At 38.9% G+C, this 24,740-nt stretch overlaps 1 protein-coding gene and 2 long non-coding RNA genes across 25 annotated transcripts; 2 read left to right on the top strand and 1 right to left on the bottom strand.

The window, feature by feature from the left end:
• Window positions 1-590: 590 nt before the first annotated feature.
• Window positions 591-11,285, top strand: LOC309687248. The gene is made up of 7 exons (XR_014270667.1): window positions 591-1,058; window positions 1,165-1,288; window positions 9,039-9,100; window positions 9,184-9,298; window positions 9,626-9,715; window positions 10,052-10,166; window positions 10,288-11,285. It is a non-coding gene; the product is annotated as an uncharacterized lncRNA (long non-coding RNA).
• On the bottom strand, window positions 3,777-21,089 carry LOC309687246 (uncharacterized protein). 23 transcript variants are annotated; one of them, XM_082502064.1, is made up of 18 exons: window positions 19,861-20,056; window positions 18,599-18,721; window positions 15,789-15,827; window positions 15,369-15,429; window positions 15,184-15,258; window positions 15,028-15,071; window positions 14,864-14,920; window positions 14,247-14,315; window positions 13,405-13,566; window positions 10,019-10,146; window positions 9,856-9,921; window positions 8,457-8,600; window positions 7,645-8,038; window positions 7,454-7,559; window positions 7,081-7,320; window positions 6,820-6,978; window positions 6,565-6,703; window positions 3,778-4,875 (listed from the first exon to the last, which is right to left on the bottom strand). In XM_082502064.1, the coding sequence occupies exons 6-15, from the start codon at window positions 15,066-15,068 to the stop codon at window positions 7,228-7,230; spliced, it is 1,260 nt and encodes a 419-aa protein (XP_082358190.1). In that variant the 5' UTR covers window positions 15,069-15,071; window positions 15,184-15,258; window positions 15,369-15,429; window positions 15,789-15,827; window positions 18,599-18,721; window positions 19,861-20,056; the 3' UTR covers window positions 3,778-4,875; window positions 6,565-6,703; window positions 6,820-6,978; window positions 7,081-7,227. The 23 variants fall into 23 exon arrangements, 19 of the variants coding, with proteins under 19 accessions (XP_082358189.1, XP_082358190.1, XP_082358188.1 ...); XM_082502063.1 differs by having other exon boundaries at window positions 3,777-4,875; window positions 15,028-15,092; window positions 15,188-15,429; window positions 19,861-20,045; XM_082502062.1 differs by having other exon boundaries at window positions 15,184-15,429; window positions 19,861-20,043.
• Window positions 13,579-14,329, top strand: LOC309687249. The gene is made up of 4 exons (XR_014270668.1): window positions 13,579-13,804; window positions 13,916-13,976; window positions 14,078-14,157; window positions 14,241-14,329. It is a non-coding gene; the product is annotated as an uncharacterized lncRNA (long non-coding RNA).
• Window positions 21,090-24,740: the final 3,651 nt, after the last annotated feature.

Raw genomic sequence — 24,740 nt, 5'->3', positions numbered from 1 at the left:
TATTTTTCACTGTGGATAAATTGCATGGAAACGTTTAATGAGTCATCAGCTATTTCACTACAAAGATGATGTGATTAATGTGTTTGATGTGGAGCTCTTATGTAATGATTACATTTTTAAGATGTAATTTTCAAGTGAAAAACATAATATTTATCTGTTGCATAGTTTACAGTGCGGTGTTTTATGCACTGAGTTATCATGTAGAGTTCTGTTTGTCATCTAGCACCATAATCGGGTTTTGTTTTTATTGCATCTTAGATTTTCCAGCTGCTGTGCCTGAGCAGCCACCCAGAGACCCTTTGCTGCAGTTAGTCTCCCTGCAGGAGGCGTCTGGCTGCTGGCTGCTTGATCCAGCTCTGGCTGCTGCACTGGGACAGACCAACGAGGAGGTGGAAAAGTCAAAGCCTGAAAAGATGCACTGCTGTCAATTTAAATATTAACACAAAATGATGATGTGAGATAAAACAGATTTGATTCTATAATTTGAACAAAAACACATGATAAAATTAAAAACACACCATAAAACAAATAAAATGAAGTCAAACTAAACGTAGGCCTGCCTCACAGCCTGAGAATAAACATCTGCATATCAGAAGCTAAAACACTGGTGGTAATCACACTCCTAACCTCCCACTGAGCTGCACCAGCGTCTGATATTATCCAGAAACCACACGGCAGCAGAAATTATTTTCCTCATCAGTTGTTGTAAAAACATGTCAGCACATTATTTTAGAGCATTTATGATATCACAGTTTGGGATTTCATCAGAAGAGCATCCAGTGTAATAATCTGCCAAATCAAATATGCAGAGCTGCCCACCTTGGTGACCCCGTGTGACAAAGAAGTACACAAACATATGTAATATTACTGGTTGTAGAAAGTAAAATGTGTGTTCTGTCTGTTTTATTTGATTGATTTTGATTTGGGGAATTAGACCAGCAGTGAAGTGTGGGCCACCATTCTGGCTCTGATCTGGCTTCATGGTTTCAAGATGGATGCAAAGGACGAGTGGGAGCTTCTGGCTATGAAGGCTGCCTCGTGGCTCTGTGCTCACAATGGTACTAGCAATGATTGTAACAGATAAAATAACAGCTTTAAAAAACTGTTTCATTCTACAGCTTTCCTCCCACAATCATTATTTTAATATCTGTTTTGTGTTTTTAGCACCGTGTGTGTCAGAGTGTGTGGATGCTGGAAATGTCCTGCTGGGTTGCAGCGTGAAGAAAGAAGCTCTGGGACTCTGAGGGTTTTCTTAAAGTAACTTCATCTTCAGAGTGAACAGAAGCAGGTCTGCTTACTCCACACTGCCTTTGATACAGAGCTGTTTTATATCATCAACCCCTTTTACATGTTTATTTGTCATGAATTATGTACCTAATATTGGTTTTACCATTGTGGAAAAAAAGTATGTCAAAATTGTCTGAATACTCCTGACACAGTAGAAGATTGGACCACTGCTGTGGCAGCTCATTCACAAAGTGTTTTAATTCCTTTTCTCTGCCACTAGATGGCGATTATGTTCATACTTTTACTGATTTCACACAGAAACACCAAAACCAATCTAAGAAGAGTCTTTTCCCTTCCTGTTATAGTTCGGAAAATGGCTTCAGTTCAGGACATTTTCAAGATGGTCCTCAGTGAATTGGAGTGAATAGAGCAAAACTTTTAAAATAACTATTTACAGTGTTTACACCATCTTCTAAACAAAAGTAATATTTTTATGGCCAAATTGAAATGAAACTATACAGAACGTCATTCTGTTTCTCTCGCAGGAGTTACAATTTTATCCATGAAACACTTTCATTCTGCTAATTGACACCGATTGATCCTTGACAGGGCTCTAGACTAACTTTTTGCCATGGGCGTACCAGTACGCCTAACTTTAAAAAGTTAGGCATACCGGCACAAAAGTTAGGCGCACACAAATTTTATAATAATTTATATAATATAGAGAGATAGAGAGAGAGCTAGCTGTGCATGGAGTGTGATTTTAATAGTCGTGGAAGCAAAACAGCAAAATTCATGACGACATTGATCAAATGTGAAGCGCAGTTTGCTGCTTCTTTTGCTGCTGGCTCGATGAATTTTGGTTGAAAGAGACAAAACCTGCAGCTCAGAATCAGCGCAAAAAGACGTAAACACAGACCGGACGCATCAGAATCGCTGAGCTCCGACAGCGTGTCCGTCTAAGGCCGTCAGGTGAGAAAGCCGAGAAAGACAAAGCTGATTCTGATGCGTCGGGTCTGTGTTTACGTCTTTGTGTGAATCCGTGTACCTGCTCTCATTTGCTGTTTGGTTGTTGTTGAAATGGTTTTGTGAGCTTTAATCTGAGAATCTGGCGTTTCTGGCAAAACACAGTTATATTTAAAAGTCATTCAGGATTTAATGAATTGATATCGCTTTATTCAAGCTACTCCTCCCACTTCCACCTGCACCTTCATCTGGACCACGGCGAATCAGAGAGGTCCCGCCCCTTACTATCTCTGATTGGTTTAGTCCACGATAGGGGCAAAATGTGTGTATGTTGTTGACCACAGGGAAGGTTGCAGATTTATTTTTTATTTTTTGCTACCCAAACAGTTGGTCGCACAGGTGCAACCAAATATTTCTTTTTAGTCGCACCACTGAAAAATTTGGTCGTATTTGCGACCAAATTGGTCGCACTCTAGAGCCCTGCTTGAACGTCTTAACACAGCACATAGTCTCCATTCATGTTCGCTTATTCATGACTGTAGTTAGAGTTACATCTGAATTTTCAAAAACTGCCTGTTTTGTAGTGATTGAAATAATAATTAGCATAAAAAGTTATGAAATCTATGTTTGGTTTTTTATTTCTTTGTTGTAACAATTTTGGAAATAAATTGTATATTGGCGTAAAAGTATCAATATATTTGAGGTTTGAGCAGCAAAGTTGAGTACCAGGGTTTTGCTCCTGAATAACTTCCTAAGTCTTCTCTGCCAATGCCAAATAGCTTTCTGGGTGCTGCGCTGCACTGTCAGAGCACACCTCCTTATCTACGGTTTTCTGTGTTTCTTATTCTCTTTAAAAGTTCTGCTGAGGGCCTCCTATACTCAAAGTCTAAGAGCCAGCTCTGTTCTTTGGCTCGACTTTCTTCCATAATCTTTTCACTTTTGTGAGAAATAAAACACAATTTAAGAACAGATTGTCATAAAAAGAAATGGCATCAATAACTACACCAAGGACATTCAAAACAAATTTTAAACTTGGCTTAAAGACCATAAGTCTGATCTGAAAATGTCGACCAACTTCAACATTTAGATTGTGACACTAACTTGTCTCTCTTCCACAGTGTGTTTCCTTTGTCCTGCTCCGCTCTCCCTTAACCAGTTGTGGCAAATGGCTGCCCCTTCCTGAGCCTTGATCTCCCAGAGCTTTCTTCCTGTTAAAAGGGAGTTTTTATTTCCCACTGTTGCCAGGTACTTGCTCAAAGAGGATCATTCAATTGTTGGGTTTTTTTTTTTCTGTATTACTTAGTGTATTTACCTTACAATATAAAGCACCTTGAAGTGACTGTTGTGTTGATTTGGCGCTATATAATTAAAACTGAATTACATCTCTGAAGAAATGTTTCATGCATGTTTTGTTGCCTTTTTAAAGTGATGGGGGAATAATTGTAATGGGCTAATAAAAAGGGACAGACGTGCTCTGTGTAAAGATCAACCCTTTGACCATCATTCACTGCATCATTAATTGCTTTAACTTATAGTCCATAATGCTGTAAAAACAAAAGAAGGAAAAGCTGAGTCATTTTCACATTTTTATTGAGGTTTGAATTCAGCAAGTCTGTTGCTGATCTCAGTAAATGTAACAGGATGTCTCCGAAAATTTACAGTTGTGGATAAAACAGGGTGATGTGTTATTGTCAGGTTTGAGTGAATAACAGGACCCAAATGCAGGACTTCCTGAGAAGCCACAGGCAGTTTATTTACTTCACTTACTATTTATATCAGTTTGGCCAGCAGTCACGTATAGGTTCAAACAAAATGGCACGAGGCTGCAAAAATATTTATCATCTAGTAATCTTTATTAATGAAAGCATGAGTGTACCCACCAAAACACACCAAAGAACCCAACCCCTGTAACAGCAACTGGCTTCTTTTTATTCTCTATCATTCAGGTGAGCATCTGGAATAGCCCAAGTCTGGGGGAAGCAAACCAAACGAGGAACAAAACATCCACATATGCAAACATCAAACCACAATATAACACATGGAAGACATTTATATTTTGTACAAAGTCCTATGAATAATTCAATATGTATATGCTTCAGTCAATTGCATATAAATTAGAAACACCAAGAGTGAAACTTCCCCAACCTGGCACATTGGTTTACTCCAGGAGCTCATAGACAAGTAACAAAATCTGTTGTTGTGCTTCACCTTTGCTCCCAGTGTGTCCTGCCCATTATTAACCAAGCTCTCCCTCTGTTACACTGGAGTCCTTGCCAGTGTTTCTCACCCACGTTCATGTGATTAAGATTCCTGTAACAAACGAAACTTTGTATTCCCGTGAAAATATCTTTTTTTATTGAGTCTGCTTTTGGCTAAAGGCCAACGTATCGACCTTCCTTGGGACAGAAAATAATCTGTGTCTTAGTCTTAATACTCGTCAACAACACACACAAAACAAAAATGAGCATTTAAATTTAAATGACATAAATAACACTGAATATAAACAGTCTGGTTTTCTAATATTGAAATGAAAGAAATTCTATTTTTTAAATTTAATCATTTTGAATTTTTAACAGCACTGCCAAACTCTGATTCCTTCTTTAATAAACCTGGAGAGTCACTTACCTCTGTGTCAGTACTTACCAAAATATTGCCTCTTGCCCCTCTGACAGATGACCTCGCCTGAGAAAAAACAAAAAACAAACCTTAAAATGGCTGCAACTGCTGTGCTCCCTAAATTAGTACAAATAGGGGGAAAGGAGAGTAGGCATGTTAAATATTACAGTTAGATTTTCTTAAACTTTCACTCTTAGAAAGCATTCTGTTTTAAAGCGAGCACTTTAAAGACATGATGTTTGTGCAGGTCTCCACTCCTTCCTCCTCATGTTATCCAGCCACTGGTTCAGTCTTGCTGCTCCATCATAACCTTTAGTAAAACGAGAGGCTCAGAAGCAACAAGAGTATTGTGTGAAAAGAGATCTGAATAAACAAAGAGTGGCAGACCCCCGGCTGTGTTGTGTTCTTGCTATTAGCAACTTTATGGTGATTCAGAACATACAGAACATACAGAACATACAGATCCTTTTTTATAGATGATGTTTGCTGAGTATTCATGCATGCATCATCCATTAATGTTTGGGAGGAGGGGCTGATTGACTTTGTCAGGACTGTTTTTCCCAATAAGCCACCACTATTAAACTTTGACGAGCCTTATGGCCAACTCAACCCATCAGATCTTTGATGTGTTAAAGCCAAAAACCTGCTACAAGACACAATCGAGAGGACTGATGAGAAAAGAAAGTGAACTGGATTTTCTTCAAATTTAAAGAGCACCGTTAGCTTTAGCTCATTTAGCTTTGTTAGTGAGCATACATGTAGCTTACAAATAAGTAAATTGAATTAAGGGAGGGAAGAATCAACTTGAAGGCTGAACTCCAGGAAAAACTAGGAAGCTTGAAAGGGAAACAGCAGTTACTTTGGCTGCTGCCACAGCCGCTCCTTAAATACCTGGTCTTGCTGACACACTTAATTATCAAGCTGGTGCCTACATGAAGGTGAGAACTTCACTCCCAACCACTGAATAGACAAGATTGTATCCACACGACGGCTTTATTGATCCCTTTGCAGAGGTTTGAAATTTCTTAAAATAAATCTCAGAAAATCGGTTTGGTTTCGATGTTTAAATTATTTTTCCACAACAACAAACAGAAGCATCGATGTGAGCATCGGTCCAAAGAAAAACAATACAAAGATATTATTAGTAGCTAACATATTGCACTTTGGGCTACTGACTAGATAGCCACTAATTACGCGAGGAAATACAAGAATAACTGAATGCAATTTGATTTATTGAATTTGTTTATTGAAAATGACTTGAAGAAAGACGAGAACATTTGTTGTCGTTTAAAGTTTTCTTTATTTTGTGCCAAATTGGTGCCAAATCAATAAATGAGCAGTAGAAGCTACCGTTCACAGATGGAAAATGTAAAACACTCACTTGCCACTCTATTAAGAACATGTTGCTTTTTGGTCAATGTGACGGACCAAAAAGCAACAAAGTTATTGTACCCAATTGATCCCTATGAGCGACCGTGGAGAGGAAAAACTCCCTTTTAACAGGAAGAAACCTCTGGCAGAACCAGGCTCAGGGAGGGCGGCCATCTGCTTCGACCGGTTGGTGGATAAGTGAGTGTTTTTTGTGCATTTTAAATATTTAATTACTGTGAATGTTATATTAAATATTTAAATGACATATATACTTACCTGAAGCAGACGTGATGTGGGAAATTTCTGAAAATACCACACAGAAATGAGCAGCCTTCAAAGTGGTTTATTAATTTGAAGGCTGCTCATGTATGCTGTGTGGCTTACCTGTGTCTGTTATTTCTGAAATACGTCTCTGAGTCTTCTTTCCACCTCCCAGCGGGATTTATCCGAGACGCTTTCTTCCCACATCTTTCTGAATTTCCTCTGTTTGACCAGGTCTTTTAGGATGGCCTTTCCATGAGCTCTGCAGAGAGAAGCATTTTTAATCAGCACATTAGTTTCTAAGTAAATGCAGAGAATTTATCAAAAGAAAGTCAAAATAGAAATATCAGCCTATAATTGTTAAAAGTTCACACTGACCTGACTTCAGAGGAAGCATCCTGACACAGTTCACTGACAGCCAACAGGAAGCATTTGGTGAAAATCCGTCCTGCAGACAGAACTTTCTCTGCTTCCATGAATTTATTGATTATAAGGAGCCCCAGTGCGGCACCAGCTCTCACGAGAACGCTCTTATGTCTGAGGAAGGAAACACAGACAAATCCACTCAGTGTGTTTGATTTTCACCTGATCTGATTGTGATGCTGGGGTCACAGATACTCTTCACAGGTGTGAACTTACTTCAAACCCATAGTCACCAGGCTGTTTAGAAAGCGACTCGGGCTGCAACCGTGAACCAGAGCGGTCAGAGCTTCCTTGGCATGCTGCTGAATGAGCATATTGGCATTTGCCCTTACAAACACCTGGAGTAAACTCTCACAGGTCCATTCAGCTTCTTTGTCCATCCTCTCTCTGAGGTGTACACACAAATATATTACGGTGTCCAGTGCCGCACAGGACACAAGAGCGATTGTTTTTAATCTAAAGAATCAGAGGAAATTTCAGCAGTTAGAAATCAAACTTGTTACAAAGATGCATGAGACAGGGCACGCTTGCAAACATGGACAGAAGAGGGTGGCATAAAGACAGATGTAGAGAAAAACAGCTGGTATACCTCTTGTGTCACCCCCAAGCAAACTCTACGGAGGTTTAACTCCAACTCCTCTTGGTGATGCCGCACCAGGGTGCGGATGTATCGCAACCCCTCTTTCTTTTTCTTCCTGTAGGAACATCAAATAGTTTTAAAACTCACATCCTCACATTAAATTGAAAATAATTAATGATAACAGTAGAAAATCATTTTACCAGTCGTCCTGACTCAGCAAGCTGAGGCTCAGCTGGAGAGTCTCTGAAGGATCAGAGACTGGCTGAAGCTCCTCCCCTAACTTTTCGTCAATTGACAGGAGGTACCCCATGATAAGCCCTTTAAAGTCCACCTCTGGAGGGTGTCTAACAACCCTTCGAGGTTTCCTTTGTTCTGGAGCTGGAGTTTGAGGAGGAGCTGGAGCTGGAGGAGGAGCTGGAGTTCGAGCAGGGGCTGGAGCTCCAGGAGGAGCTGGAGCTCGGGAAGGAATTAGCCTCCAACGAGCTGCAATAGTTTGGGGCAGAGAGGCATCCACATTTTTTAAAATTGTTTGCTCCAATGCCTCAAACATATGTTGGGCTGTCACCAGCCTCACAACACCAGCAACTTCTTTGTCTGCACAGATTAGATCATGAAATATTTATTACTCACATTTCTGTTTGTTTGCAGCTGAAAATGAACAAGACTAAAGTGCACTTTAAAGGGGAGAGCAAACCATGTATGTCTATAAGTGTTTTTATTTAATTACATTTTTCAAGTTTTCAATTCATCATAATCAGTCTTAATTAACCATTTACCAAAATTTGTATTCAAATAAAACCAAATCACAGGCTGGATAAAAAGTGAAGCTGAAATGTCAAACTTTTGACCTCTATAGATATTTTACCATGGCAACACCTTAACATTCAATGTGTTTTAGCAATGTGTAAACTCTGGTTGGAGGGTTTATCTCTCACACAACAGCTGATTAAAAGTCTGAAGAGTTTAAATGTCTGACATTCTGACTCATCATTACGTCGATTTAAGAACTGACCTGTTTCTCTGTAGCTTTTTAACCTCACTGGAATCTGACTTCTCCTGTGAGGACGAGAAGATGATGTGGTATGTGACTTTTGTTGCCATGATGCCAGGTCTCTCTTGGAAATGAGATTTTTAATCTCAATGAGATTTTTTTTACCTGGATAAATAAAGGATTAATAAAAAAAGAGTGTCTTTCTCTCCATCTTCAAGCTGGCCAAACGTCATGACTTTATATCAGTAAATGGTTTTAACTAATTAAGAAAATGTTATGTGGAGTTTCCCTTATTTTTTCCAAAAAGTTAGATCATAAAGAGGTTTATAATTACTTAACACTCACTAACTCGCGCTGACATAAAATCTTATATCACTTTAAAGGTTTGTTTAAAAAAGAGAGAGGCAAAAATGATGTTTTCCTCATTATACTGATATTTGTCATTATACCATCCATAGATCATAAAAGTCAAGAGCATATTTACAAAAACAAACATATTCCTTTTCTGTCACTTTTTATGGTTTTAAACTAAAATAGCTGTAAAATAGTTTTGGTTGTCCAGTGATGTTTCTTCTGTCTCCTCTCCTCGTCCAATCCATAAAGTAGAGTCCAACTGCTCCCTGGACCCTCTGCAGTACCTCAACACTGATCAAACCCAGGCCACGGTAGGTAGAGTGCTGATGTGTCTGCTGTGTGTGGTTGTTACTTGTTGCTGAGGAATAAATATGAATGTGTTTGTGGTGTGCAGGTCAAGCTGGCTGCAGGACACAAGTTTGACAGAGATGTTGAACTGCTGATTTATTACAAAGACGCCCACCAGCCCACTGCTGTGGTGGAGGCAGGACAGGCCTCTGCTGAGCCGGGTGAGTGAAAAATAAGTGAAGTCATTAGTTTGCAAATAAAAATTCAAGATCCCAGTTCTTCAACCTGGAATTTAATTGTATTGGAATATATTGGAAACTGTAAACTTGACATTTTTCTGTCCTTTTCATGTCTCTGATGTGTTCAATGGCTTCATGTGGAGAGTTTGTGTTGGTAGTGAATCAATCTGAAAATATGAGTAATACTCGCACCAGCAGTGCCAGAGTATTCATAAAGTGGTGTTAGAGTTACAAAATATTTCCTCAAATCTTTCCTCAAATCGTTCCTCTCACACAGTGGCCTCACCATCTTTTCCCTCTTCCCTTCAGGACAGTCCTCTGCTCCTGTTGAAGAGTTTACCAATGGGCTGCTATTCAAACATTTTACAGTTTGGGGTCTCGTTGTGAACACATCTTCCCGTGAGTTGTATTCATGTGATCTCAGTGACTTAAAGTGATATCACTGTAAAACACCATGTTGCCTTTGGATGCTTCTGCAAAACTCCAGGTTATGTTTGATTTACTTGCTAAAACAGATTACTGAAAGCATACTTGTATACCTGCCAAAGAGTTGAGCTTTTGCTTGTGTAGATGAAAAAACTCTCCTCTTTTGCTGTTTGTCTTTACTGATGGAGAGGTGGGGAACACCAAAGAAGTGATTGAGAATTCAGGTTCTCACAGGTAAAACAACAAAAAGATGATGACATGTGCTGCGTACCAAACCTGTGTGTCTTAAAAACAGCTGTTGTATTGCAGGTGTTTCTCTTTTGGGATTGGGGAAGGGGCCAGCTCTGCTCTCATCAATGGGATGGCCAAGGAAGGAGGAGGTCACGCTCAGTTCATCACAGGGACTGACAGGATGCAACCAAAAGTAAGACAATGAGTCATAACAATTATCATGAAAAGGCAAGATGATATTATTATTTGAACAGAAGACATAAATTCCAAAAACATAAATGTATATTTTTTCAGGGTTTTTCATTATTTTTCAGGTGATGCAGTCGCTGCAGTTTGCTCTGCAGCTGACTGTGGTCGACATCTCAGTCATATTGGATTTACCAAAGGAAGTGTCTGTCACTGTCCTCTCTCCACTAATCACAACACTTTTCCAGGGTCAGAGGTCACTGATTTATGCCGAGCTCACTAGGACAGGTAGGAGCAGCCTCTCATGTTGTTGGCAAACTAGATCAATCTGCTGGGACATCTGATTTTAGGACAATCACTTGCTTTTCCAAAGGACACTGACAACCAGACATTAGATGCCACAGCCCTGGCCCACGGTACATGAATCACAATGTGTTACTTCAGAGGTGTGATGTTTTCAGGGGTTTTTTTTTCTGCGCTGCAGAAAATTGTAAAACTACTGTGAACTTGGTGGATCTGTCCAGATCTTTGACTGGAAACTATTTCTATGAATGAGTGGTTTAAAATGTGTAAGTGAAAAGCTGCCATATTTCAGGTCCCAAAGTCAAACGAACACTGAGGGATCACTGAGAGCTAAAAACGGTCTAACTTCTTTCATCTTTAATAAAATGATCAGCGTTGCTGTTTTACCGGGTTTAACAATTAAGTTTAACATCCAGGCATCCATGAAAACAGAGTTTATTCAATTTAACTGAGTTAGAGTTTTGCAGTAAGTTAGCTCGCTAGTTTCCACCTAAACATGATCATCATAAGCAGTGTTACCAATTCATACACTGGTTTATCATCTAGACTTTTTGTCTCATGCAGCACCATGATCAGGTCCAGTTTTTATTTCATCTTTGATTTTTCAGCTGCTGTGCCTGAGCAGCCTCCCAGAGACCCTTTGTTGCAGTTAGTCTTCCTCCAGAAGCCATCTGGCTGCTTGATCCAGCTCTGGCTGCTGCACCGGGAAAGAGCAGTGAGGAGGTGGATTGATAAATGAAATTCATAACAAAAATTCATAATGGACTTTTTCCATTTAGGAATAATAAAAATTTCTTTTTAATTGCTATTAACTGACAGTCAGATAACCAGCTTTTAAAAACATATTCATAAACACTTTGCAGTCAACAAAATTTGCACAGAGGTTATAGATGAAATAAAAAGTATCACGTGTTTTCTAGGTGTGTTTATGACTCTGTTATTGTACATATTCTGTGTTATACATCATAATCATTCCAGTCTCTCTCTTTTTTTTTTTACTGTTTTAATCTTTATAAAACTCTTATTTATTTATTTATTTTTGTGATTTCTGCTGCCCTATTGGTCTGGTCTCTCTTGAAAATCTGAAAATGTGATATTCATAATAAAAGGATTTAAAAGTTTACTGCCAAAAAATTATTAAACTTCATAACAGAAATGTGCTAACTGGCTTGAAATAGATTGAAACTGTTATGAGATTGCTTCAGGGAGCAGACATGACACCGTCTTTTAGGTTTCGTCATCACTTTGTATTATGCGCACAACACCACCCTCCTCTGGCTTCCACGTGAACTGCACCTTAAACATCAACTGTTTACAAATGTCATGACACAAACAAACGTTTCAATACCGTAAATCACTTTTTGGACTGCGATCACTTTTTGGCACAACATCGGCTCTGATAACATTTAAAGCGCATTGAAAAACTATTCTTTAATGCTAAAAATCCATTATCAATTGTAATTATTTATTTATTTATTTAAATTTCAGATATCGATCTTCATTTTTGTAAACTGGTGAATTAATGATTTTTTTAAAGAATTAAAACGACAAAGTTTGGCAACATATTTTTTATAAAGGATGAATAAAACAGTAAAACAAAATGAGAAATATACATATTTTTGAAAAAGCTATGATAATTAGACGAACTTTATTTTAAATAAATAAAATTGATTTTCGGTGCCACTGGGAGTCATGGTGATGATGACGTGTTTGAGTGCAGGTATAAAAGCAGGAGGCAAAATTGGAATTCGGGTTTCACGTTTGAGCGCAAACAGGAGCTTTTTCCCACTAGTGCTGTGAAAACTCGGATTTTTCAAACTACAGCCAACGTTTGAAAATCTTCAAGAAGGATTTGCAAAATGACTTCTACAAACTTCAGTCGCGAGATGCACCTGCTCTCCCTTTTCATTGACGAGGTGATAGATCAATGCTATGGTGAGTGCAGCAGGCTAATATGTCAGAGTGCTAGCAAACAAATACAACTTAGATTTTTGTCTTTTATTGTTTGGAAGTAGGACTTCATGAGTGTTAACGTTTAGGATGAGATGTTTCATACTTGAGTAACATCAATTTTAACATGTGCCAGTACACTATAAAGATGGCGCCATGTTTTTTTTTAAATTGCTGGAAAAAAAAACCAATTGAATGCACGCGCCCTGGAAACGACGTAAAGCGTTGGAGGACGTTGACGTCAGCGCGCGGCCGTTTTTGCATGTAGAGGGTTTGAGTTGACATGTTTGGGCTGCTGGCGCTGAGTTATACCTGAAAGTTTCATAGATTGTGAATTTTATAAAGCTGGAGAATGGAGTTTTAAAAGTTCACAGAGTCGCTGGATGAGTTTGAGATTGAAACAGTGTGTGCCTGCAATGAGGTGGTGGAAGGTTTCTCACCTAAATGTAGCTGCTTTATTCTCAAAATATCGGTGCTCAACTAATATGAAGATATTGCTCCTTAATGTGAATGCGTATTAAAACCTCAGTGAAAGTCCATGCAGCCTTACACCGCATGAAAACTTTTACCAAAAAAGGTGAAGGCTTTCATAAACAATGAGTTCTGCTGGGAGCTTCTTACTGTTTGTGTGTGGAAGAGCTTATGATGATGTAAAGCCATGTCTGGACAATTTAAATTCAGGCTTTAATTTGTGTGATCACATGATTAACGTACACGCATGCTTTGCTTTCTCGTAGCTGAGCTGGTGAGTCCAATCACTGCTCCTCAGATGGTCGTCATTAACTTGAGGAACCGTGAACTGAGCAGCAGCCAACTGGACTCCATGTCCCACCTGGTCCTCACTCTTTACCATAACCTGGTGACGGGGTCCAAGGACTTTCCTTACATACCTTTTAAAGGATTGTTCCACCGGGACCAGGTGACGACACCATTTGTCCATGTGAGGCAGAGCCAGAGAGAGAACACCACTCCTTCTCCTCCTACGGACTCACCAGCTGGCATGATGCTGCCGCCTGCGGGCTCCAGCTCTCATCCACGCTTCCTGACTCCAGTTCTTCCAGAGAAAGCGGATCTTGCTGTGCTGAAGGCAGATCGGAGGAACTGTGTCGGCACCTTGACTGTCGACGGCCTCCTCGTCACCAGAGTCATCTCCACTGTTTACTGAACAGAGGACACTGAGATGACGAACCGCTGGAGAATAACAGACTACAGCGCGGACGGCAGAGTTCTCACTTCGGTGCTCTGCCGTTTTCTAAATATGTCGGCAAAGCGTGCTAAGAGGAAGGCTCCGGAGGAAGAGAGCAGCATCCGGAGCCCGACTCCAGCAAGGAAGCGCTTGAGATTATAATATACAGTGAAGCATGTCGAACGTCAGCAAGCCTGAACAAAGTGGTAAGTAGTAAATAGTGCTTAAGGTTGTTTCTAAAATAATGTCCTAAAATATTTGAAAATCGTCGAGGTTTTAACTTCTATTCTTTCTTTTCTGCCTCTTGTTTCTAAAAGTCAGGAAAAAGAGTCACGCTGCGAAGAAACTCCACACAGAAGATTTTCCCTCAGTAAAATGGTAAATATATTCATCTTGTTATGACGTTTGCTCACAATAACCAGGAGTGTTCCTGTGTTTCTGAAGTGATTCACTCTCATTTGGTGTTATTTGATCCAAAGACAACTGAGGGTCTTCAGAGCAGCGTGAACGGCCGTCACCTGAGAGAAGACAGTCCTGGCACCTTTGTGGTTCCCTCCAGGTACTCCAGCTTCATCCCACAGTCCAGAGAGATGCAGTTAGGTTGAATGTGAGTGTGAATAGTTGTCTGTTTCTCTGTGTTAGACTGACCTGTCCAGGTTGTACTCCTGCCTCTGGCCCCATAACAGCTGGGATGGCTCCAATCTTGAATTGGATAAGCTGAAGAAATGGATGGAAGGAGGATCCAAAGAGAAACATCAAAGGCCCTCTCACAAAAAAAAGATAAGAACTCATTTTACACATTGTTGAAACATCCTGAAAGTTATTTGTTCTGTTTAGAAACTTGTTGAACTGTTGTTTCGACTTGTTGTTCATTTCTTATTCGGTTCAGCTGTGTTTCTATGTGTCCTTAGTTCCCATAATCAGCCTCCTGTGTGTAAATATTGTGTCAGTCTCCCTTTGTCCCTTGTCAGAGTGTTAATCTCCGTCCCCTCGTGTTTCCTTGCCTCAGTAGTTCTGTTTCCTATAGTTTTCCCCCAGTATAGGTTTTGGTTTGACTTTTTCAGTTCCCTTTGTCAGTCTTTGTATTTAGTATTTCTTCATCAGTCTCATCACTTTCCTCTGCAGAGAGAAAACAATAAAAAGACCTGAAGAGGTCTTTTTATTGTTTTCACCAAATAACACCAAATGAGAGTGAATCACTTCAGAACAACAGGAACACTCCTGGTTATTGTGAGCAAACGTCATAACAAGATGAATATATTTACCATTTTACTGAGGGAACATCTTCTGTGTGGAGTTTCTTCTCATCTTGGCTCTTTTTCCTGACATTTAGAAACAAGAGGCAGAAAAGAAAGAATAAAAGTTAAAACCTCAACGATTTTTTAATGTTTGGGATATTTTAGAAACAACCGTAAACACTATTTACTACTTACCACTTTGTTCATTCTTGCTGACGTTCACTCTCCTCATCTTCTCTCTAAAGGACAAATGACAGTAAAGAGGGAATCGTTTTAGTAACTTTATCAACCAGGTGAGCAGAATTTTAGATATTTATCAATATTCTGATTAAAAGCAGAGTGAATACTTATCTTTTTACGAGAAAGGGTTCAATCCGTCCTGTCTTAGGTCTTAATGTCACCTTGTCTCCTCTCTGTTTTCTCTGAAAAACAAAAGACAAATGGGAAGAAAAAAATTAGTAAATGATTTCAGCAACTAGAGGAAGTGTTCACTGAGGAGGAGCTGTCATAATAATATAAAATCAATATGTACTTATCTTTTTTTTAATGAGAGTTTACAGAGCACGCTGGCTTCGCTCCTCTCTGAAAGTTACCTGGATAAAGGATAATAACAATTAATAGCATCATCAAAACAGACAAACCTGAAAGAATTGCTGATCAGAGTTGTCTGTCTGCTTTTGGCTAAAGGCCAACGTATCGACCTTCCTTGGGACAGAAAATAATCTGTGTCTTAGTCTTAATACTCGTCAACAACACACACAAAACAAAAATGAGCATTTAAATTTAAATGACATAAATAACACTGAATATAAACAGTCTGGTTTTCTAATATTGAAATGAAAGAAATTCTATTTTTTAAATTTAATCATTTTGAATTTTTAACAGCACTGCCAAACTCTGATTCCTTCTTTAATAAACCTGGAGAGTCACTTACCTCTGTGTCAGTACTTACCAAAATATTGCCTCTTGCCCCTCTGACAGATGACCTCGCCTGAGAAAAAACAAAAAACAAACCTTAAAATGGCTGCAACTGCTGTGCTCCCTAAATTAGTACAAATAGGGGGAAAGGAGAGTAGGCATGTTAAATATTACAGTTAGATTTTCTTAAACTTTCACTCTTAGAAAGCATTCTGTTTTAAAGCGAGCACTTTAAAGACATGATGTTTGTGCAGGTCTCCACTCCTTCCTCCTCATGTTATCCAGCCACTGGTTCAGTCTTGCTGCTCCATCATAACCTTTAGTAAAACGAGAGGCTCAGAAGCAACAAGAGTATTGTGTGAAAAGAGATCTGAATAAACAAAGAGTGGCAGACCCCCGGCTGTGTTGTGTTCTTGCTATTAGCAACTTTATGGTGATTCAGAACATACAGAACATACAGAACATACAGATCCTTTTTTATAGATGATGTTTGCTGAGTATTCATGCATGCATCATCCATTAATGTTTGGGAGGAGGGGCTGATTGACTTTGTCAGGACTGTTTTTCCCAATAAGCCACCACTATTAAACTTTGACGAGCCTTATGGCCAACTCAACCCATCAGATCTTTGATGTGTTAAAGCCAAAAACCTGCTACAAGACACAATCGAGAGGACTGATGAGAAAAGAAAGTGAACTGGATTTTCTTCAAATTTAAAGAGCACCGTTAGCTTTAGCTCATTTAGCTTTGTTAGTGAGCATACATGTAGCTTACAAATAAGTAAATTGAATTAAGGGAGGGAAGAATCAACTTGAAGGCTGAACTCCAGGAAAAACTAGGAAGCTTGAAAGGGAAACAGCAGTTACTTTGGCTGCTGCCACAGCCGCTCCTTAAATACCTGGTCTTGCTGACACACTTAATTATCACGCTGGTGCCTACATGAAGGTGAGAACTTCACTCCCAACCACTGAATAGACAAGATTGTATCCACACGACGGCTTTATTGATCCCTTTGCAGAGGTTTGAAATTTCTTAAAATAAATCTCAGAAAATCGGTTTGGTTTCGATGTTTAAATTATTTTTCCACAACAACAAACAGAAGCATCGATGTGAGCATCGGTCCAAAGAAAAACAATACAAAGATATTATTAGTAGCTAACATATTGCACTTTGGGCTACTGACTAGATAGCCACTAATTACGCGAGGAAATACAAGAATAACTGAATGCAATTTGATTTATTGAATTTGTTTATTGAAAATGACTTGAAGAAAGACGAGAACATTTGTTGTCGTTTAAAGTTTTCTTTATTTTGTGCCAAATTGGTGCCAAATCAATAAATGAGCAGTAGAAGCTACCGTTCACAGATGGAAAATGTAAAACACTCACTTGCCACTCTATTAAGAACATGTTGCTTTTTGGTCAATGTGACGGACCAAAAAGCAACAAAGTTATTGTACCCAATTGATCCCTATGAGCGACCGTGGAGAGGAAAAACTCCCTTTTAACAGGAAGAAACCTCTGGCAGAACCACACTGTAAAAAAATATTCCGTAGAAAAACGGAAAATGTCCTGGTAATTTTCTGCCAGTACATTTTCTGTTTTTTTACGGAAGTTTGACGGACTTTTCTGTAAACGATAAAACGGAAAATTCTGTAGATTTACAGTATACTCTCTGTACTATTTACGGACATTTCCTTCAGCTATAAAACGGAAGATTCCGTTTATTCACAGTATATTTTCTGTATCATTAACTGATATTTTCCGTAAATAGAAAATTTGAAATTTCTGTTTATATTACTATTTCCAAGCACTTCTTTTCACTGTAACTCATTAAATATAGTTCTTTATATCCTTGAACGTACATTTCTATGCAATTACAACCTAGTACACCATGTACTCAAAAATTCATAAATTAAAACTTAAATTAATTTGTGCTTCGTACACAACAACATTGGTACAATTAATGTTAAATATTCTTTTATTCTCCTCAACTCTAAAACTATACTAAAATATAATGACAGCATCCATCTTGTCATAAAACTACTAAACAGCTGATACATGAACAAAATAACTCACAAGCTTTCAAATTTGAGCATTTTTATTTCCTTAAAATCAGGTTGCCCTCATGTAAATGTGTTTATTTACATTCATTCAAGTGGCTACCAAGTGTTTTCTTCAAACAGGACACCCGACAAACAAAAAATGTCATATTTAACTATATGTTCACATGTAATAATATCCATAGTACCTTTTAGTTAGAATCACTGCCTTGTGGTAGTTTTGCCTCAGCCAAATGGTTAAGGTGTGGTTTACATCCATGTCTGTCCACTTATGATACAGTATACACATGTAGTCAGTTATAGCCAAACACCTTTGATTACTGAATTACATTCACTTCATTAATGAAAATGCTCAAAATAATCCTTAGACTCAAACGTTAGAACAGGCTTTTCCTCGCAGCACGCCGTGAAATAAATACTCAGAAAGAAAATGGCAGCCGTTTAAACTCATGTCTAAAAATGTATCGTTTCATGCATCGGTCAAAACACTCGACTCCAGGTACACGACGCCCAACTGAAAACACTTCACATAAGTCGAGTTGCCCGAGAATCACAGAATTTACAGAAAATGCACTATTTTGTGATATATATCGTTATCAGGAGAGAAATGTCTTATATTGGGATGTGAGATTTTGGTCATATCACACAGCCCTACAAAGGATTATAATTCACGTAGTTGCATACACATAACACCATTCTGTTGCAACAAAAGCAGTTTATAATTAAAGTAACATACATACCGGTACCTTGAAAAACGAAATCAACCACAACATTAAACTCACCTTGTGTTTGTAGAGAAGGTGGTCAGGGTTTTTCTTCATTTCCTGAGACCAGCTGCTCTGGATCATTACCAGCTTGTATCTTCATCTTTTTTTTCACTTGGTGAAGTCTTTCATTGCTCTGCACTGGAAAACCAAAGTGTGTGATCAAAGGTGAAATAAGGGATATTTTTCCACTGCAGGACTTAGAGTCAAGTAGTGATAGCTGTTGAACCATTTCTCAAATAATCTGTAAGGATCTGGATTTTTAAGAAAGATACAAATATCTCTGCTTATATTTGGCTAAAAGCTTGATATAGACAAGGCATATAAAGCCCCTGCACACCAGCACTGCGCTTACATTATAGTTCAATCAAGAAATAGTTATTATTGATTTATTATTGAATTTTTTTTAGTAATAATTATTAGTATTTAATCATATTTGCACAGTGGGGTGACAAAAGTATTCCACATACTAGAAATGCTGCTCAACATTTCATAAATTACATTTTCAACAAATGCTGGAGTAAAAACACAGTTACAGGGAAAATGTGTCTGTCTATAAATATTAACTAAACATTTCTATGTGCTACAAAATAGACATGTGGTGAGGTGAAACTATACTTTCAATAATATTACCACTACAGTCTGTTAACCACCGAAATAATCTATGCTGGTCAGCTAGCTAAAAGTATTTACTTTAGCAGCCCAAATCAGAGTGCTGCTAAAGTATCATCAGCAAAAGCTAATGCTACATTAGCATTTGCTAGCGTCAGCCAGGAAGGTCTGAGGGTTAAACTAGGGTTAGTGTAACTTTGCCCGAAACCCTTTAAAGTGTACAGTAGAGCCAACTGTAAAACATGGGTATTGATACAGTACTTATGAGAGTCCTAGAATAATTTCTAGGACCATAAGTTCTCACTTTCCCCAGTTATCCACATCGCTGACTTTCGCTAATTAGCTAGTTAGCAGTCACAGCTGTGTAATACCCAGAGAGACACAGACAGCTAACTATAATATTTATGAAAACTGGTTCAGCCACTGAAGGGCAAAACTGGTGGTATCACAGTAAAAATTATTTTAACATTAACTAAAATAAAGCTTAAGTCATGTTAAACCTAAATAACAATTATTTTTTTAAAAATGAGTCAGCAAAATATTCCTGACTTGTCTGGAGACAGCCGAAACCAGTTAACAAATAAATTAACAATTCTTTCTAAATAAAAACGCAGAGTCTTTTGAAAAATATTATTTTGATAAAAGGAAACATGAGTTTTAATACTTACCACAGAAATTTGAAGACAGTTTCTCCAACTTCAGAGTCCAAAATCCAGATGAAGCCTGAAAGAATGCATTGCAGTAGTTGAGAAATACAGAAAAATACCTGTAAATGACTAATACGGAAAATTCCTTCACGTTTATACAGTAGATAGTACTGTATTTTTACGGATTTTTTTTACAGTGTGTGTTTCAGCGTCTTTACGGAAGGCTGCGAAATAAAAAGATGCTCATATTCACTTGCATTTGTTACCCTGTTGTTATCTTCATGTCGGTTACCTTCACGTGCTGCTCTTTGGCAGTTTTACAGATTTTATTCTGAACATCTTTCTGAAGTGACTGGTTTTTGCTTGTATTCAGCAGAAACTGGAAACTAATCCAACTTGCTGAATGTATTTACACAGTCTTGTTTGCCTCCAGTGCAGTGTCTTTGTCACAAATGTGAGAAACAAATTAAAAGGTGATCATGCCAAAAGGTAGTGAAATTAATACAAAATTGTGAAGGCAAAGTGCCAGAAGAGTAAATACATGGTCACAAACTGTGTATCAGGTAAAATTGTCTAAGTGAGGGTTATGCTTGTGTTTTACTATAACACCATCTAGTGGATATCTAGTGCTCATTGTTCTTTGACAAATACTTTCAAATAGCTTCACAGTGCAAAGCAACCAGAACTGAAGGCAGATACAGTAAAGGCCTCGCAAGGGAGGAAACAACATTTGATATCTATGAGTTCTACACTCCAAACGGTCAATTATTAACAAAAAAACTTGCTTGTTCAATCCAATTTGAGCCTTTGAAAATGGGGGGATTGTATGAAAAAGGCCTAACTCCTGAACGAGCATTTTCAAGGATTTCAAGCACCTGTACCTGTTCAATGTTCACTTGAAAGACCCCCTTATAAAGTACTTCTAGCTGAAATGATGAGGACAAAATCCATGCTGCTTGTTTGTGAAAAATCTGAAAGTTGTGGCTGTATAGACAAACACAGTGAAAAATTTCTGAAGTCTCAGTGTCTCCCTGTGTGTTGATGCAGAATGTGTGCACACAGAAGACTCAGTGCCAGTTATCAATTTAGTTATTTATTTTTTGCACTGCATTAGATAACATCAAAATAGTGTTTTCAAAAATGACAATAATATTCCCAATTGTGTTATTTTTATGTTGTAATCTTTATGAAAAAACTTAAAAAACAAACAAACAAAAACAAAACACCTACCTCATAATCTTTTGAGTCTGGTATATGGCGGGGCGCTGTGGACACCCAAGTTTGTGAATGCAATAGCTCAAGAACGAGACAATGTAGAATTTTTTAATTAATACCATGGTAGCATTTACTAAAAATCTCTGTAAGGTTTAAATCTCAGGGACCTTGACTTCAAGGTCAGAGCTTAACTTTTCTAAAGAAAAGAGGATTTTCCCATTTATAAAACATGTATGTCTACTAGGAGGCTAAAGGTTAGCACTATATTTAAAAAGAGTTACAAACAACAATTAGATGATGCTTAAAGCTGGTTTATTTAATAAACATCCAGTTTATTTCCAATTTGGATCAAATTATGTCTGATTGAAGGACTGATGTAATGGTAAGTTGTCCGCTGCTCCGCTTTGAATATTGGTAAGAACTTGACACAGAGATTACTTAATGGATTTTAAGCAAAATTGTGCCTTAGTTCAAGAACATATTCATCAGTTGTTTTTATGTTTTTAGGCTTTTTTTCCCTTTTCAATTTTCACAAGAATTGCTAGTTCCCCTAGAGTTTTGGCCACCTCAACAATCAAGTGATTCCCTATGAGCAAGCAATGAGCGACAGTGGGAAGGAAAAACTCCCTTCTAAAAGGAAGAAACCTTCGACAGAACCAGGCTCTTAAAGGGACAGCCATCTGTCGCGACTGGTTGGGGTGGGGGGAGTGAAAATTAAAAAAGACAAAAAAGCCAAAGTGATCATTATTGGAGCAGCTTAATTAATTCTTGCAATGTAATCTGCTGTTAATGGCTTTTTACAATCCCTGTTTGTGTTTTTGTCATTTTTGTCCGTGGTTGAAGCAATGCTGGAGATTGATTCTCTATGATCTTTCTGTTTTGAAGGCTGCTGAGAGACCACAAGGTTTGGTCCCCGTTTGCTACTCATGTCAGGGAGAACTCTTAGAGAGGCCAGGACTGAAAAAGGGGTGGTGGAGAACCTCCGAGGGTGTTATGCGCTGGTTTGGATCCAATGCTAACATCTCTTTGATTAGGCTGACAAATACATTTTGGATTTTTTCCTTGCCCCACATTATACTCAGCATTAGTCCAAGGTCATCGAGGCACTTAAGTTTTATGGATCGAGTGTCGTTGGACTGATAATCTGTTTCATCTTGAAATTGTCTTTCGGTCTTAAATGTCCAGTGTTGTCCGTTGTAGTTGTCTTTTATGAAATAGTTATCAGTGTAAAAGCCAGAGTCTAAAACATGATCTGGTGGCTGTCCCTGGGTCTGTATGATGAATTTCAAAACATCATAATCATTTCTCCCAGGGTAGAAAGGATACCCAGTAGCAAGCTCCACAGCTACCAGCCCCAGGGACCACATGTCTATTGCTTCATTAAATAGACTACCAATCATAACCTCAGGTGCTTTATAACCAACCGTCCCCACACAGTCACCAGGAATCACTGTAGATGCGGGACATGCAATGCCAAAGTCTATAAGTTTGACTTTGATGGGACACTCATAGCGGTCCACAACCATTATGTTTCCAGGTTTGAGGTCAGCATGCACTATTCCCAAAGAACCCAGGTGGGACAAGGCATTTGTGAGTTGATGTAAAATTGGCCTGATTTCGCTTATGGGGAGACCCTGGTTTTCCGGGTCCTCTATGTAGTCCCACAGGCTTTGGTCAAGGAGTTCAAAATTTAAGCAGATGCGGTCACCGTCGATGAAAAAGTCGTTCCATTGAACAATGTTGCATCTATCTGCATCCAAGCCTCGCAGCTGCTCCAGGATGAGAATTTCCATTTTTGCCTGTTGGAGAATTTTAGGGTTATTTTTGTTGACTTTAATAGCAACAACTTTGTTGGTTTTTGTATTGCAACATTTGGTTACAATACCAAAGCCCCCTTCTCCAAGGAAACCCTCGACCTCGTAGTGACCTCCCAAAAGGGTCCCTTTAGATATTTCAAGATCATCTATAGAGGAGGATGTGTTGGCTGATGCGTTGACGTATTCTTGTTGAGAAAATTCTTCTGAGTATTGGGAACTGCAGCTGATTTTCTGTGATTCTTCTCTTTTGCAACTAGAAGGCTGCTGAGAGACCACAAGGTTTTGTCCCCCTGTGCTACTCATGTCAGTGCAGGGAGAACTCTTAGAGAGGCCAGGATTGAAAAAGGGGTGGTGGAGAACCTCCGAGGGTGTTATGCGCTGGTTTGGATCCAATGCTAACATCTCTTTGATTAGGCTGACAAATACATTTTGGATTTTTTCCCAGCCCCACATTATACTCAGCATTAGTCCAAGGTCATCGAGGCACTTAAGTTTTATGGATCGAGTGTCGTTGGACTGATAATCTGTTTCATCTTGAAATTGTCTTTCGGTCTTAAATGTCCAGCGTTGTCCGTTGTAGTTGTCTTTTATGAAATAGTTATCAGTGTAAAAGCCAGAGTCTAAAACATGATCTGGTGGCTGTCCCTGGGTCTGTATGATGAATTTCAAAACATCATAATCATTTCTCCCAGGGTAGAAAGGATACCCAGTAGCAAGCTCCACAGCTACCAGCCCCAGGGACCACATGTCTATTGCTTCATTAAATAGACTACCAATCATAACCTCAGGTGCTTTATAACCAACCGTCCCCACACAGTCACCAGGAATCACTGTAGATGCGGGACATGCAATGCCAAAGTCTATAAGTTTGACTTTGATGGGACACTCATAGCAGTCCACAACCATTATGTTTCCAGGTTTGAGGTCAGCATGCACTATTCCCACAGAACCCAGGTGGGACAGGGCATTTGTGAGTTGATGTAAAATTGGCCTGATTTCGCTTATGGGGAGACCCTGGTTTTCCGGGTCCTCTATGTAGTCCCACAGGCTTTGGTCAAGGAGTTCAAAATTTAAGCAGATGCGGTCACCGTCGATGAAAAAGTCGTTCCATTGAACAATGTTGCATCTATCTGCATCCAAGCCTCGCAGCTGCTCCAGGATGAGAATTTCCATTTTTGCCTGTTGCAGAATTTCAGGGTTATTTTTGTTGACTTTGATAGCAACAAATTCGTTGGTTTTTGTATTGCAACATTTGGTTACAATACCAAAGCCCCCTTCTCCAAGGAAACCCTCGACCTCGTAGTGACCTCCCAAAAAGGTCCCTTTAGATATTTCAAGATCATCTATAGAGGAGGATGTGTTGGCTGATGCGTTGACGTATTCTTGTTGAGAAAATTCTTCTGAGGTTTGGGAACTGCAGCTGATTTTCTGTGATTCTTCTCTTTTGCAACTAGAAGGCTGCTGAGAGACCACAAGGTTTTGTCCCCCTGTGCTACTCATGTCAGTGCAGGGAGAACTCTTAGAGAGGCCAGGATTGAAAAAGGGGTGGTGGAGAACCTCCGAGGGTGTTATGCGCTGGTTTGGATCCAATGCTAACATCTCTTTGATTAGGCTGACAAATACATTTTGGATTTTTTCCCAACACCCCCTTATCTTCAGTAGTTGTTCAAGGTCATCGAGGCACTTAAGTTTTATGCATCGAGTGTCCTTGGACTGACAACCTGTCTCATCTTGAAATTGTCTTTCGGTCTTAAATGTCCAGTGTTGTCCGTTGTAGTTGTCTTTTATGAAATAGTTATCAGTGTAAAAGCCAGAGTCTAAAACATGATCTGGTGGCTGTCCCTGGGTCTGTATGATGAATTTCAAAAC

This window comes from Aulonocara stuartgranti, assembly GCF_965226115.1.
Source record: "Aulonocara stuartgranti genome assembly, chromosome: 14".
In the NCBI taxonomy this organism is placed as follows: Eukaryota; Metazoa; Chordata; class Actinopteri; order Cichliformes; family Cichlidae; genus Aulonocara; species Aulonocara stuartgranti.
The sequence above is the reverse complement of the archived record's forward strand: the minus strand, read 5'-3'. Positions and strand labels throughout refer to the sequence as shown.